Here is a 13,463-nt window from a genome sequence, read left to right on the forward strand (position 1 = left end):
CTCCGCCCAGGGGCAGGGAGCCAGCCTCCTTGTCTTGCGTTCCTCCCCCTGGGACCACTGCTGCCCATGAAGACAGCAGTAGGAGGTGGCAACATGCTCAGGCTGTTTACTACCAACTGCCACACGGGTGTTTCTTCTGAGTAAGAGACCCTGGAGGCTTAGAGTACTGGGGCAAAAGCAGACTGGGCCTGCTTCTTCTTGGGGCACTTGTAGACCATGGGCTCTGGGCTGGTCTCTGCAGGGCTCACCCTGTCCCAGTCTGACCCAGTATTTTCTGTACCCACAGCTCTCTGATGTTTCTGTCTTCCTGATGTGAAATGTGACAGGGACATCAGAGATGCTCACTCTGAACGACACATTCCCTCTCTGAGTGGTAACTAGCACACTCTGCAGGGCGGTGCATCATAGGCTAGTTGCCCAGCCCATGTGGCATTCCAGTGCCCTGCAAATACCTGGAGCTCAGTTGCGTTCTTACTTTAAAAAAAATAATAAAATGCATAAAAGTGGTAACTTTCAAATACTTTGCTGAGTCAAGCCCTTGAGCCCTGCTTGGAAAATGAGTCTTGAGGTGTAGCTGCTAACCAAGGCTTTCCTCAGCTCCTATTCCTCTCACCTGGCCAGTGACAAGGGAGGGCAGGAAGGAGGAGGGTATCACATTTGATATGATAGCTTCCCAGTTTCCAACAAAGCCACATAGAAGAAATGTATCACTGTATGCTGAAAGTTTCCTAAAACTGAAATCCACCCACGTTCAATGTTCATTGTTCTGCAAAGTTCATTATAGAGTCATAGCCTTTTCCTGATGCATTTAAGGAGAAGTTGGCACTGTACAGAGAGCTTATTGACCTGCAGGAAGATGTAGATGGTTGAAACAGGGTTGGCCTCAAAGGGGTAAGCCGCTGACATCTTGAGCCAGGACAGGAGACTCGTGTAGAAGAGAAGGGGCTATGTGTACTGCGAGCACCAAAGTCCTGCTCCTGCCCCTCTTCCTTCTTTTGTCAATGAAACACTTGCCACACAGAGCTCCCGTTGAGTTAAGTGTGAGCCCCGGCGGACTGGCTCGTGGTAATTCATACGTGGATGTGCTTTGCTCCATTGCAGGGAGCGTCGGCCACCTCCTTGTCCAGCTTGGCGTGGATGCACATGGTTCGCTGGGCCGTTTGGAACCCTGTGCTGGAAGGTGGCTCAGGCAGGGTGACCTTGCCCCTGCAGGGCGGGATCCAGCCCAACCCGTCACACTGCCTGGTCTATCGGGTGCCTGCAGCCAGCATAGGCTCTGAAGAGGTAAGCCCTCAGATCCTTCCGGTGTCGGCCCTTCTCGGGTGCATGGAGCAACTCCACTCATTTTCAGAACACAGCAGCTCATTGGTGGGCAGACTGTTTCATCCGGGGATGCATCCTGAAAATGGCGATTTGAGAAGTGGGTCATGGTCAGTGTTGCCGTGGACCTCATCGCGTCTGGCTCATCTCTCCACCCTGGGGTCCTTGGCTGGGTTGTGTTGTGCTCACTGTTTTGTTTACACTCTGCTCACCCTCTGGACCTCAGTGTTCTTAGCTGTGTATGGAGTAGCAGGCCATAGCAGAGAGGCTTAGGTTGAAAACAAAACACCAAACTAACAAACCCAGGCACCATTAGCTCATGCCTATAGTCCTGGCTACTCAGAAGACAGATCTGAGAATTGAGGTTTGAAGCCACCCTGGGAAGACAGAACTGCAAGATTCTTATCTTCACATAACCAGCAAAAATCTGGAAGTGGAGGTAGGGCTCAAGTGGTAGAGTCCCAACCTTGAGCAAAAAAGGGGAGTGAGACCTTGAGGCCCTGGGCTCAAGCCACAGTACTGGCACTCAAAAAAAAACCAGAAAAAACAAAACCTAAACCACCCCCCTCTCTTCTAACAAAACAAAATGAAACCCAAGCCTAGCTACTATTTTGAAATGAAATACCTTCTGAACTCCAATCTAGAAAACAGGCACAAGTGGGCAGGGTAGGAAAGGTGTGTGTGTAGGGCCTGCCCTGCCCTGTCCTGGGTAGTCATGGAGCATTATTTTCAGTGACCTGGGGCAGCTTGGGCAGGCATGGAGGGGCTGTCGGATGTCCACTCTGACCCTCGAAGGTGTGGCAGGGCCCCACAGGGCTCTTCCACTCAGCCCCGAAAATAGGGCTGTTTCAGCAGTACACATAGGAGATGTTAGCGCTCAGCTCTCATTTTTTTCAGGAAGGGGGCTGTACCTGCTATTTCAGTGTGTTATGTCTGTGCTGACTCTAGCGACAGATACTATTTTCAGTGTTGTTATTTATGATTTAGATAATGCTTTGGGAACAGCTGATTGTGCAGCTTTTCTTACTATAAGGAATGGCTCTCAATATGGGACCATATTATACTGCATTCCCATATGGTCTAGCTGAGACCTTGTAATAGGATTGCCAGCAGAAATCCTGAAGCCATTAGCATGCTTCCTCCCTCCCCACTTCCTCCTCCTGTGTGTAGACATTCTGGTTTATCATGCTGTTTTTTTTTCTCTCATAAAAAATGATAGATAAGGACCTTTGGTGTGTTTTATGCACCTGTCTGTACTACCATTGCTTGGCTTTGGCTTCAGGTTTACTCTCAGGAAGGCTGCAACAGAGAGGGGCTGGTCTGAAAATTGAAGCAGGATTCTAGGGAGCTGGATAGCACTTATGAGGGAGAGCACTGAAGGGCACGTTCAGGGAGCAACCTGTAAAGTTGTTTGTAACGGTGCGGCTCTGACCCCACATAGCATGCCAGCGGATTTGAGTGCTGAGCTGTGGGGTGAGGTGCCAGCCCAGGGCTGCCTGCTGTCAGAGATGCGAAGGGTACCGCACAAGCTTTGAGAATGGCCGTGAGGTGGCTGCCGCAGCCCCTGGGGTCTGGTCAGAAACTGGCCTGAACCTAGCAGGGTTGATTCTGCTAGACAGAGCCCTGACATTTGTTTCCTCAGGGAATTGAACCAGCCTGCGTCTCATACATAATATTCAGCATGACCATCATAGTCTAAAATTAATTGGCATACCAGGAACCCAGAAAATCTCCACTTGTGCCGAAAAGACTTCTAACAGACACCAACACTGAAATGACACAAATGTTGGATTATTGAAGACTTTAGAGTATAAAAGTGCTGTAGGAAATAGGAGCTAATACACTCGAAACAAATGGAAAGACAGAAAATCTTAGTAAAGAGAAGACATAAAGATGCATCAAATGGAGCTTTTAGAATTGAAAAAGTAACTGAAATAAAAAATGTACTACCTGGGCCCCATAGCAGAATGGAAAATGGCAGAAGAGTCAGTAATGCTGAGGATAAATCCAGCCTGAATCTGAGGATAAACCAGTAGAATTGCTTCAGTCTGAACTAGAGAGAAATTGATTGGAAGGCAGTGGAAGAGCTTCAGTGTTAGCCTGTGGGACAAGACCCACGAGCCTGGCATCCGTGCTAGAGAGCCTCCAGAGAAAAGCAGGGCACAGGGCAGAAAAGAAATAGTTGAAGATACAATGATTGAAAACTTGCTCAGTTTGGGAGAGGATGTCAGGGGCATACAGTCTGAGAAGGTCAGTGAACCTCAGGGAGAAATACAGACATCTGCAGCCAGACACAGCATAACTGCTGAAGACTGAAGATAAAGGAAAAGAAATCTTGAAAATAGCCATAGAGAAATGGCACACTACTTACACAAAAACAGGCCGCTGAGTACAAACCATGGAGGCCAGAGGGAAAAAGAAACAGCGTCTCAAAAGCACTAACAAGCCAGGTACAGTGGCTCTGGCCTGTAACCACAGCTTTGCAGGAGGTGGTGATCTGGAGGGTGAAGCTTTGAGACCACGCTCAGGAAAAATGGTAGCAAGATCCCCATCTCAGTAAATAAAACAGGCATGGTAGTTCCTGCCTGTGATACTAGCCATTGGGAGGGAATAGGTAGAAAGATTGCCATTAAAGGCCAGCCCTGGACAAAAACCAAAACCCTGTGAAAAAAAATAAAGCAAAAAGGCCCGTGAACATAGCAAACATGAGGCCCTGAGTTCAAATTCTAGTACTGTTAAAAAACAAAACGAAAAAGTACTGCTAACAAAAGGCCTTGGAACCCAGAATTCTATGTCCAGCAGGAGCCACACAAGAATAGACATGCTACATTCTCAGATGGACTAGACTAAGAATTTATCAGCAGCAGACAGCTTCTGGAAGAATTGCTAAGGAACGAAGGGGATGGAGCCCTTAGAAATGTGCAGCAGCAGGAATGGTGAACAGAATAATCTCTTCTGTTCTTGAGCTCTCTAAAATACACTGGAAGGTTGACGTACGCGTCTAACCAAGTTTTTCAGGCATGTAGCCACTTCACAGCGGTGAAGTGGGGGAGGGGAAGCCTGGATGGCCATAGAGTTTCTGCTTCCATGTGTAGTAATAACACAGGTCCCCCTCAGACTGATCCTTCCAGTGGCCATTGAAAATAAGATACCAAGAGGCAGTTAAAACCCAATAAATGGATAAAGTGAAATTATTTCAAAGAATGAAGCAAAGGAGAAACAAAGAGAGGGCAGGAAAAATACAATAGCAGTTCTGAACCCAAACATGCCAGTACTTCCATTAATTGTAACTTACCCCACACCCTTGTAAAGTTAGAGATGCCAGGACCGAATGAAAAACAAGGTCCAGCCGCATACTGTCTGCCTAAATGACTTAAATATTGTGATATGGGATTAAAAGCAAAAGAGTGGGGAATGTTCCATGCAACCCTAAAAGAAAACTGGAGGGGCTACATTGAGATGACCAAAGTCAACTCTGAAGCAAAGGAAATCCCAAAATTAAATATGTGCAGACGGCACACCCGAGCAGCCTACCCTTAGGGAATGGGAGTGGAGGTTCAACAGAAAGCTGTACACCTTATTTGGTGCCAGCTGTTCCTAGTCAGCAGCCTGGAGAGAAATAGCACAGACGTTCCTGATGGCTGTGTCAATGTCCTGTGGTGCACCCAGGCGATAGAATACTGATAGAATAGGGACGAGCGTGATGAGGGCACTGCAGTGTGGATGAGCCCATTGCCTCTGTTCAGTGAAGGAGCCAGACTTAGAGTCACCTGGCCACACAATCAGGTGGTTTTGCTCATACGACATTCTCAAAAGACCAAACAGTAGGGCTGGAGAAGTGTGCGGCAAAGGCCAGTGCCAGGCGGGTGCAACGCCACACAGGCCACAAGGTGGAGGCTGCTTTGAATCCTGAGTTAAAACCCACAGAACTGTACACACGCACACACGCACGCATCAGTATTAGCTGTTAATTACAATAAATCAGTGTGATTAATTAATACATTAAAATACCCTCCTGCTTGAGCACATGCTATTCTGTCATAGTTTGCTCTTCTGGGGTTTTAGTGCCACACAGCTTGTTTCCTGGAGGTGGTTTGTGGGGGGCTGGGGTTGTCCCGTGAGTCCCTGGCTGTGCTGATGAGGGGTCCATTGCAGGTGGAGCAGGTGGACTTAGGAGCCGTCCACTTTCAGTTCTCGCTGAGCACGGAGGAGCCCCTGGACACCCCCACCGAGCATGCCAACGGCCCCAAGGCGGAGGGGCGGCTCTCCAGGAAGCCACCCATGTCCCCTTCACGTAAGTGTTCCCAAGAGCGGAGGCTTCCAGCACGTAGCTTCATGTCCCCTGCTCCTCAGGAAAGTGCTGGCCCACTCGTTCTCTCCCTCACGAGGTCGCTGCTGCATGAGGCCTTCACTGAGCCCCTGGGCTGCTCTTTTGGTGGTGTGAAGATGTGTGGCCGGGCTCTTTGTCACCTGTGCTTCAGTGATGAGTAGGCTCAGTCACTTGGTCAGCCATGTGCCTGTGGATCGGTGATGCCCATGAGGGTACTTCCTGGCCAGAGGGATCTACAAGCCTGCCTGAAAGCCATGGGCTGCCAGCCCTGTCTTGTCCATTCATCTAGCTGTCTTCTCACCCTACAGCCTGTCAGACTTGGAGACTGGTGATTTCAGAAGTCCTAACGGGGTGCAGATGGAGGGACAGCCCTTCCCCTGCAGGTGGCCAGAGGCTCATGTGTGTGTAGGGGGGAGGTAGGGGTTGAGGAATGATTGCAGATGATCAGCTTAGGATTCTGGCTGCAGCTGTACAGTATATGTTTAGGGCCTCCTAGTTTGGACCTGAGCTCTGACACACTTCTGGGCATTGGGGGAAAGTTACAAGGCAGTGTTCAGGAAGTCAAGGCACCAAGCCTGGGCTCTGCCATTCTGGAGTTCCGAGCACAAAGTGTGCTGGTTCTGGCACTGAAAGTGATTTTCTTCATGAGTCTGGTGAGATTCTTCTGGCGTGCAGATGCCGATTATGTTGAATTGGGTCCTTCGGTTCGTGGAGAGCAGGGCCTAGAGCTTGACCTGCTGGCCTTGGTTCTCACGGTCTTCTGGGATTGCCTGAGGTCTGGGAGTAGGTACCAGAACTGAAGTGGCTGCTTTGAGACACACCTTGCTTGCATTCAGGGCCTGGGCACTTCCCCCAAGCTTTTTCACTCGCGGCTGGTGCTCTTCCACTGGAGCCACAGCTCTGCTGCTAGATTTTTGGTGATTAATTGGAGATAAGAATCTCACAGACTTTTCCTGAAGGGGCTGGTTTTGAACCTCGATCTTCTAATCTTAGTTTCCTGAGTAGCTAGGATTACAGGTGTGATCCACCAGCACCGATTCTTTCTCGTTTTCATAGAAGCAGTGAAGCCTCTTTCAGTTTTTGAATCTTGTGCTTAGCAGGTATTCTTAGGACTGTTTATCCCCTCTCCCCCATGTATATCAATGCTCCATCTTATATAAGAGGCGCTGAAATGTACAGCACCCCTTGTACCTGAGGGGTTGCCAGAAAGTCGACTGGAACCCCTCATGGAGGTGGGCGGCAGGCATGCATTTCCTGTCACAGTCATTTCAGAATAAATTTCCATGTTATTTGAAATACACTTTTAGCTACTTTTATTCCTTGTTTGGTAATTTTAATACGTTTGCCAGTCCCGATCGTTTCTTTTTTTTTTTTAAGTCTAGTTTTTAGTCAGCGCATAATGTGTGTGCGTGTGCACATGTGCGCAGTGTGATGTTTCAAACATGTGTTCATAGTGTCATGCTCTGGTCTTTTTGGCATTCATCATTTCTGCATGTGAGAGCCCGGGGAGCCTCTTGTCCAGCTTCTCTGGAGTCTGTGCTACGTTGTGGGCTGTGGTTGTTCCTGTGCAGCAGCTCCAGGCATTGCCCCTCCTGCTTGGCTGAGCCTTCTCACCCAGTGCGCTGCTTCTCATACACGGCATTTGTTTTGGTGCCAGTTCTGAGACTTGAACTCCGTATCCCTGAGTTCCCTTTTGCTCAAGGCTAGTGCTCTCCCACTTTAGCATCAGCTCCACTTCTGGCCTTTTCTGAGTAGTTTATTGGAGAAAAGATTCTCACTGACTTTTTTTTTCCTGGATTGGCTTCAAGCCAGCACCTCAGATCTCAGCCTTCCGGGTAGCTAGGATTACAGGCTTGAGCCACCAGCACCCGGCTATTATAGGGCCTGTTGATGAGCTGAATTCTGTCCTTCCTTGGTCTGAATTCTCCTGCCTTTGCCCATCTAGTAATTTGTGACTGGATTCCAGCTAGTAGAAATTTTACCCAGTTATTGGGTACTGACCAATTTTGCACTTGAGAGTATCTTTTTTTTTTCTTTTTAACTTAGCCAGTGGTTCACTTTATGTTAATCTTTATCTTTCATTACATATAATGAGAGGTATTCTTCAGTATTGAGAATGGTTAGCTTCTTCTGGGTCTTGCTATTTAGATCTGTTGTGTGGGGCCAGATCAACTCTAGTCTGGGGGTGACAAGATGCTTTAGGCACCCACGATTGAGGAGGTGTGGTTTGCTGGTGGCAGGTGTTGGACCAGGCCCTGTGGACACCATTTCTTATTTCCTGTATTCCTTCCTTCCCCAGTGCAGGCCGTGTCCTGCTGTGCCCCCTCTTGCAGGCTAGCGAGCTCCTCAGTGTTACCCTGGGTGCCAGGGGTATCCATAGCACTCTGTGCACCTTCCCCTGTCTGCTGCTCTGCCCCTCAACTGCCAGCTTCCATGATCGCCCAGACTCTCCTCTGTCTTCTCCATGATGGTCCTTGTGCTCTGACTGGATCCTCCCTTCCCTGGCCTGTGGGCATGTTGGACTCAGGCATTGGGGCTGTCTCGGGGATGCTGGGTTTTTCTTCTTTCTCATTTGTTCCAGATGGAGAGGTCAGTCTGGTTACTGTCCCTCCCACCCTGCTGCTGAGCTTTCCGCCCTGGCCGGTGGTTCGGGGCTTCGAGCCTTTTCTGACTAGAGTGGATTTCCTTCATATACTGCACTCAGTTTCCTTTGGGATATATGCTGTTTCTTTCTTTTTTTTTTTTTTTTTGTGAAAACAGTCCATAGTCAGAAATAGCCAAGGCAATATGGGCGAAGGGTGGCTCTGTCTCTCAGTGTGCAGGCGGCAGGACTGAATGGCGTTGGGCTGGTGTGGGCACGGAGCTGCACCGGCTGCGGGACACAGGAAGGTGACCAGTGACAGCACACAGGCAGACGTGTGACTTTCCTCTCGCTGCTCTAGCAAACCACAGGCTCAGCCACTTAAAGCAGTCAGCTTTGTACATCCTGGCTCTGGACGTCAGGAGTCAATAGTGCTTTCACAGGCTTAAAGCAGGATCTCAGCAGGGCTGCAGTGTTCCTTCCTTGCCCTTTCTGGCTTCTAGAGGCTTCCTGTATTCCAGTAGCATCTGAAGGAAAACATCAGCCAGCCATTTCAGGCCAGCTCACCCCCGCCTTCCCCCAACCAGTGACCATCACCCAGGGGAGGGTCTTGCCATAACTCAGCCCGGCCCTCCTATAAGCCACCGTCCTGTGGCAACCACGCAGGGGAGAGTCTTGCTTGTTTCAAACAAACCAATCACGATCTGACAACTTACCTAAATGGCGGGGGGGGGGGGGGGGGGGGGAGGGAAGGGGGCGGGGGGTGGTGGTGGTGGTGGTGGTGAGTAAAACAGCCAGACTCTAACTATGCAGTGGACAATTGGTTTCAGGGTTCCCTTGCTCTTTTGAGCAGCCTTTGCTTTCTCTTTGATAAATAAACTCTTTGTTGCCTTATACCTGGGTTCTCTGCTCCCAATTTTATGTCTGTGCTGTCAGAGAACAGGAGCTTACCACACTTGTGTAGCCATCTCTCCAAACTCCCTCATCTCCATACTGCTTCCCCAGTACTTGCAATGCTGTGGGGAAGCCTTGGGCCCCCAGACTGCAGGCTGACCTCCCTGCCTCAGGGTGAGCCGACACATAGCTTCTTCCTCTGGCAATGCAAATGTACACACGTGTAGGTTCTGAGGACCAGGATGCGCCCATCTTGGAGTGGGGAGCAAATATTCTGCCTACGGCAAAGAGGAAGGAAGGGCCAGCCAATCCGTGATGCTGGTGGGAATGGTTGTCCACACAGGAGATAAAAAGTCCAACCTTCATTTCATATCATATACAAAACCAAACTCCAGACCGAGAAGATTAGAGAGAAAGGTTATGGAAAGAACTCCTCTAAATCAATAAGAGGAGCGGGAAGAATAATGGACAGAGGATATGAAGAGTGAATTCACCAAGAAGAAACCAGCATAACTAATAAGCGTATGAATAAGCGCTCAGTTTCGCTAGAGATGAGAGAAATGTGAAGTAAAATGAGAAGTCATTTCATTCCCCTCCTGTGGAAAATCAGCCTGTGTCAGCATGCAGGTTAACAAGGATGTGGTGAAGGAGGGACTAAACCAGTACTGGGGGGGTGGGGCTGGGAAAAAAGTGAGATCCTATCTCAAAAATAGTCAGAATAGCAATGTTGAAATTACTGCAGACATGGCTCAAGTGGTAGCGTGCCTGCTTAGCAAGTTCAAGTACCCAAGTTCAAACCCAGTAATGGGGGGGGGGGGGAGGGGGAACACTAGCTCTTACTTTGCTTCTCTGATACCTTGTTCTGTGAGTTTCTAATTTTTTTTTCTGTTGGTCGTGGGGCTTGAACCCTGGGTCTGGGCATGGTCCCTGAGCTCTTCAGCTCAGGACTAATGCTCTGCTCTAATTCTATCTTCATTTCAAGTTAATTTACTGATTATGTCCTCGTAATCTGTTTGTAAAAATATTGAATGTTTATCTTACTTTCCATTTGTCTTACTTAATAATAAAAACATTGTAAGCCGAATTACATATGAGATTGGGGAGGACCTTGGTTCAAGGCCAGCCCTGACCACCCCCCCAAAAAAATGTTAGAAAATTCCATCTCTAAAACAAGCCAGGTACGGTGGAGCGTTTCTGTAATTCCAGCAGTGCAGGAGGCAGAGGTAGGAAGATCTGTATCCAAGGCTAGCCCTACCTAGATCCAGCCCAGGGCCTGGTGCATTCAAAATGTGAACTGTGCAGCCAAAAAACCCTCAGCTTTTTTTTTTTTTTTAAATCTAGAAGTATTTTTAAATGTCTGTATGTAAATGTGTGTGTGTGTGTGTGTGTGTCTGTCTGTCTGTCTGTCTGTCTGTCTGTCTGTCTATCTCTACTAAACTTTTCTTGCATTTCCTTATGGAAATGCCTCCTGACCTTCAAAGCCCAGCTCAAAGAAAGGTCGTGCTCTTTCTTGATAGTGCTTTCTCTCCATAGTGGATGCTGCTGTTTTCTTTCACAGTGTACTGTCTTCATTTTTTCCTGTTCTTGAAGTGTATTAGTCAGCTTTGCCCTGGTAACAAATAACCCCTCATCTCATGGTTTAAAGCAAGAGGGCTTGTTGTCTCTTGCTGTCTTTAACACATTGTGTGTGGTTAGAGATGGCTGGGCTCACGTGGCAGCTGGCGTATTAAATACTGCTGGCCAGTGGTCGGATAAAGGGAGGCCTTGAGAAGCTTGTTTGATTAGGGACAGCTCTGGCCCAGACATGACTGTCCCTTCTGCTGCTGTGCTGGTGAGAAGTAGCCACATGCCCACCTAGGCAAGAGGGACGAAGCCTGTCCTCACACTAGTAGGTGGAGAGATGCCAGAGCACCTGGCTAGTGGGGACTGCATTTTCTCATCTATACTGCCAGCCCAGTCCTGGTCTCCAGTAGAATACCATGGAGGAGTGCCAGGGTTAGAAAACCAGCCCCGAGTAGCTTATTCTAAAGACGGGATCTGCTGTGTAAGGTGTGGCTGATCCTGGCCCTTGTGAGATTCCATCATTCTTGATCTGATTGTCTCTTCTACGAGCCTCACCGCTTTCAGCTTTGCTGTCTGCAAAGTTGACTTCCTGCCCATGGTTTTCCACCAGAGAACTTGTTTTACTCAGTTGTTTTACTCAGTTGTTCCAGTAGAGTCAAGAGAGAGACCATTGTTTTTTGTCACTGGCCTTACATCATATCAGTAGTGTGGTCAGGGCTGGGGACAGTGAGTCCTGGGTCACACAGGGCCCTGTTGTAAGGGCTGGAGGATGATTTCCCAAGGAAAGGGTGTGTTGAGAGTGGGTGAATGGGGCTGGCTCCTGAGGGCAGTCCTGGCCTTCCCCAACTCTGCTCCACAGCAGCCGCCTCCCAGCTTTTCCTCACCATCCTCAATGAGCAGATGCTGGTGGTTCTGGCCTTTGCCACGTTTGAGAAGCTGGAGTCAGTGGGCAGCGGCCTGTCCTGCAGCCAGCAGGAGGGTGTGGGCAGGGTGAGCGTTACTTCTCTTACTCTGCACCTGGGCGAATGTGCAGAGAGCCGTCGTCCTACGGGGTGCGCCAAGCAGCCCTTGGCTTTGTAATATGCAGAGCAGTGGGGTACACAGTTTGAAGTCTTTACAAAAGATTTATTGTCTGTCCTTGGCAGAGAGGAGACTACTTTGGTTATTAGAGTTATCAGAAATGGAGCGATTGTGTAAATGTATCATTGCAGCAGGAGCTGCTACCTGTGGGGACCCGCACAGCCACGTGATGGAACCTGATTTCATTTGGCTGATTTAATTTGGATTTATGGCAGCATTCATGCCATGCTAATATGATCTCCTCCAGCCCAGGTTCCAGGCATTTGAAGACATTGCCTCCCAAGACCCTGTGTAAGAAACTGAAATATCCACTAGTGTTTAACTTATGATGGGAACTTTCCATACTTCAATATTTTACCAACTTATAAGGCTCCTTTGGAAATCTTAATGATATGTAGCTGTCACCTTAAGTGAGGTACTTTGGCTTTTTGTATGAATAATCCTTATTATTTTTTTCCCCCTGTAAAACTGCCAAGGAGGAGCGCCTACTGTGAGAAGAGTATGGGAGGAGCCACTAGAGGGCGCTCAGTCTCCACCTTTTTCTTTTGGTTGTTGTTGCTAGGGATTTCCTTGACCCATATTTTGCTTTTGAACATTCTGGCAGTGCCAGAATTTTGAGTTGTTTGCTTAGTAGATCTGGAAACATCTCTGTATCAGGGGTCACTGTGAACATACAGCTGTGGTGTCTCCCGGGATCTGTGTCAGGTTAGCTCCTTGCCATGATCTGGCTGGACCTTTGGCTTGTCTAGAACATTCTGTCTGTCAGACAGTGTCCTGGCTATGCATCGGGATACATTCAGTCACCCAGCCATCAGGGAGACTGGAAAGCTATCTGGTGGCTTTTTGGTCACCCTTGGGACAGGAATGGAAGCTCACTATGCTGACTGTGAGGCACATTCTGGCAATACTGGTGACAGGGTGGTTTGGAACATGGGCTGGGTGAGGTGGGTGACCTTGAAGGTGGTGAAGATTCTGGGAAGGTCATGGAAGCTCCCACTCTACAGGGGTCTGACCGGCCAAAACAAGCTACTGCTGCCCTGTGGCTGCCCGGGTCTGAGTCCATTGCCCCACTAGTGTCTCCAGGCTCTCTCTCTACCTCTTCCCAGCTTTTGTTCCTTTTCCTATTCGTATGATCAAAATCTTGGGAAGAATGACTTTGGCCCACAAATAGGAATAAAAGCCTCTCAGATGGGTTTGCTTTTCTGAATCCAGTGTCTAGCATGCCATTCAATACAGATTCATCCTCTTATTTTCTCAGGGAGGTGGCAGGAAGATACTTTTGGTCGTCTTTCTTTAGATCCAGTGACTGTACCCTTTGGTGGTGGCAATGGCTCCTTCCTCCTCTCCCTGTCTGTGACGTGGTCACACTGCTCCTTTGCTTGGCCCTAGGCCCAGGGCCTTTTCCTGCCTTCCCAGAGCTGCTGCTAGTTGCTAGGCAACAGTCTCCTCCTCCTGCCCTCCCTTCTCGCTCTTCCTCCAGGGCTTTGGCGCTCCCATCAGGTAGCTGACCATGGGGTGGTCATTCATTGAGCCCAGCACCTGCCTCCTGGTTCTATGTCCCTAGTGGGCATCTCAGGAGGGCAGTGTGCATTCAGTGATGAAGGGTTTTAATGCTGCCTTCTGTGCAGGGCACCTCTTGCTGGATTGTTGCTCGGTGCTCTGGGGACCCTGTTCATGTGTCCTCAGGATCCAGGT

At 49.0% G+C, this 13,463-nt stretch overlaps 1 protein-coding gene across 1 annotated transcript in view; it reads left to right on the forward strand.

The window, feature by feature from the left end:
- Window positions 1-13,463, forward strand: part of Nphp4 (nephrocystin 4) — a 95,976-nt gene that overhangs the window by 43,576 nt on the left and 38,937 nt on the right. Inside the window, exons 10-11 of the mRNA XM_042672807.1 lie at window positions 1,102-1,284; window positions 5,476-5,614. Of these exons, the coding sequence (XP_042528741.1) occupies window positions 1,102-1,284; window positions 5,476-5,614 (322 nt within the window). The remainder of the gene's footprint in view (window positions 1-1,101; window positions 1,285-5,475; window positions 5,615-13,463) is intronic.

Source organism: Dipodomys spectabilis, unplaced genomic scaffold (assembly GCF_019054845.1).
Source record: "Dipodomys spectabilis isolate Male_0828 unplaced genomic scaffold, ASM1905484v1 ptg000772l, whole genome shotgun sequence".
In the NCBI taxonomy this organism is placed as follows: Eukaryota; Metazoa; Chordata; class Mammalia; order Rodentia; family Heteromyidae; genus Dipodomys; species Dipodomys spectabilis.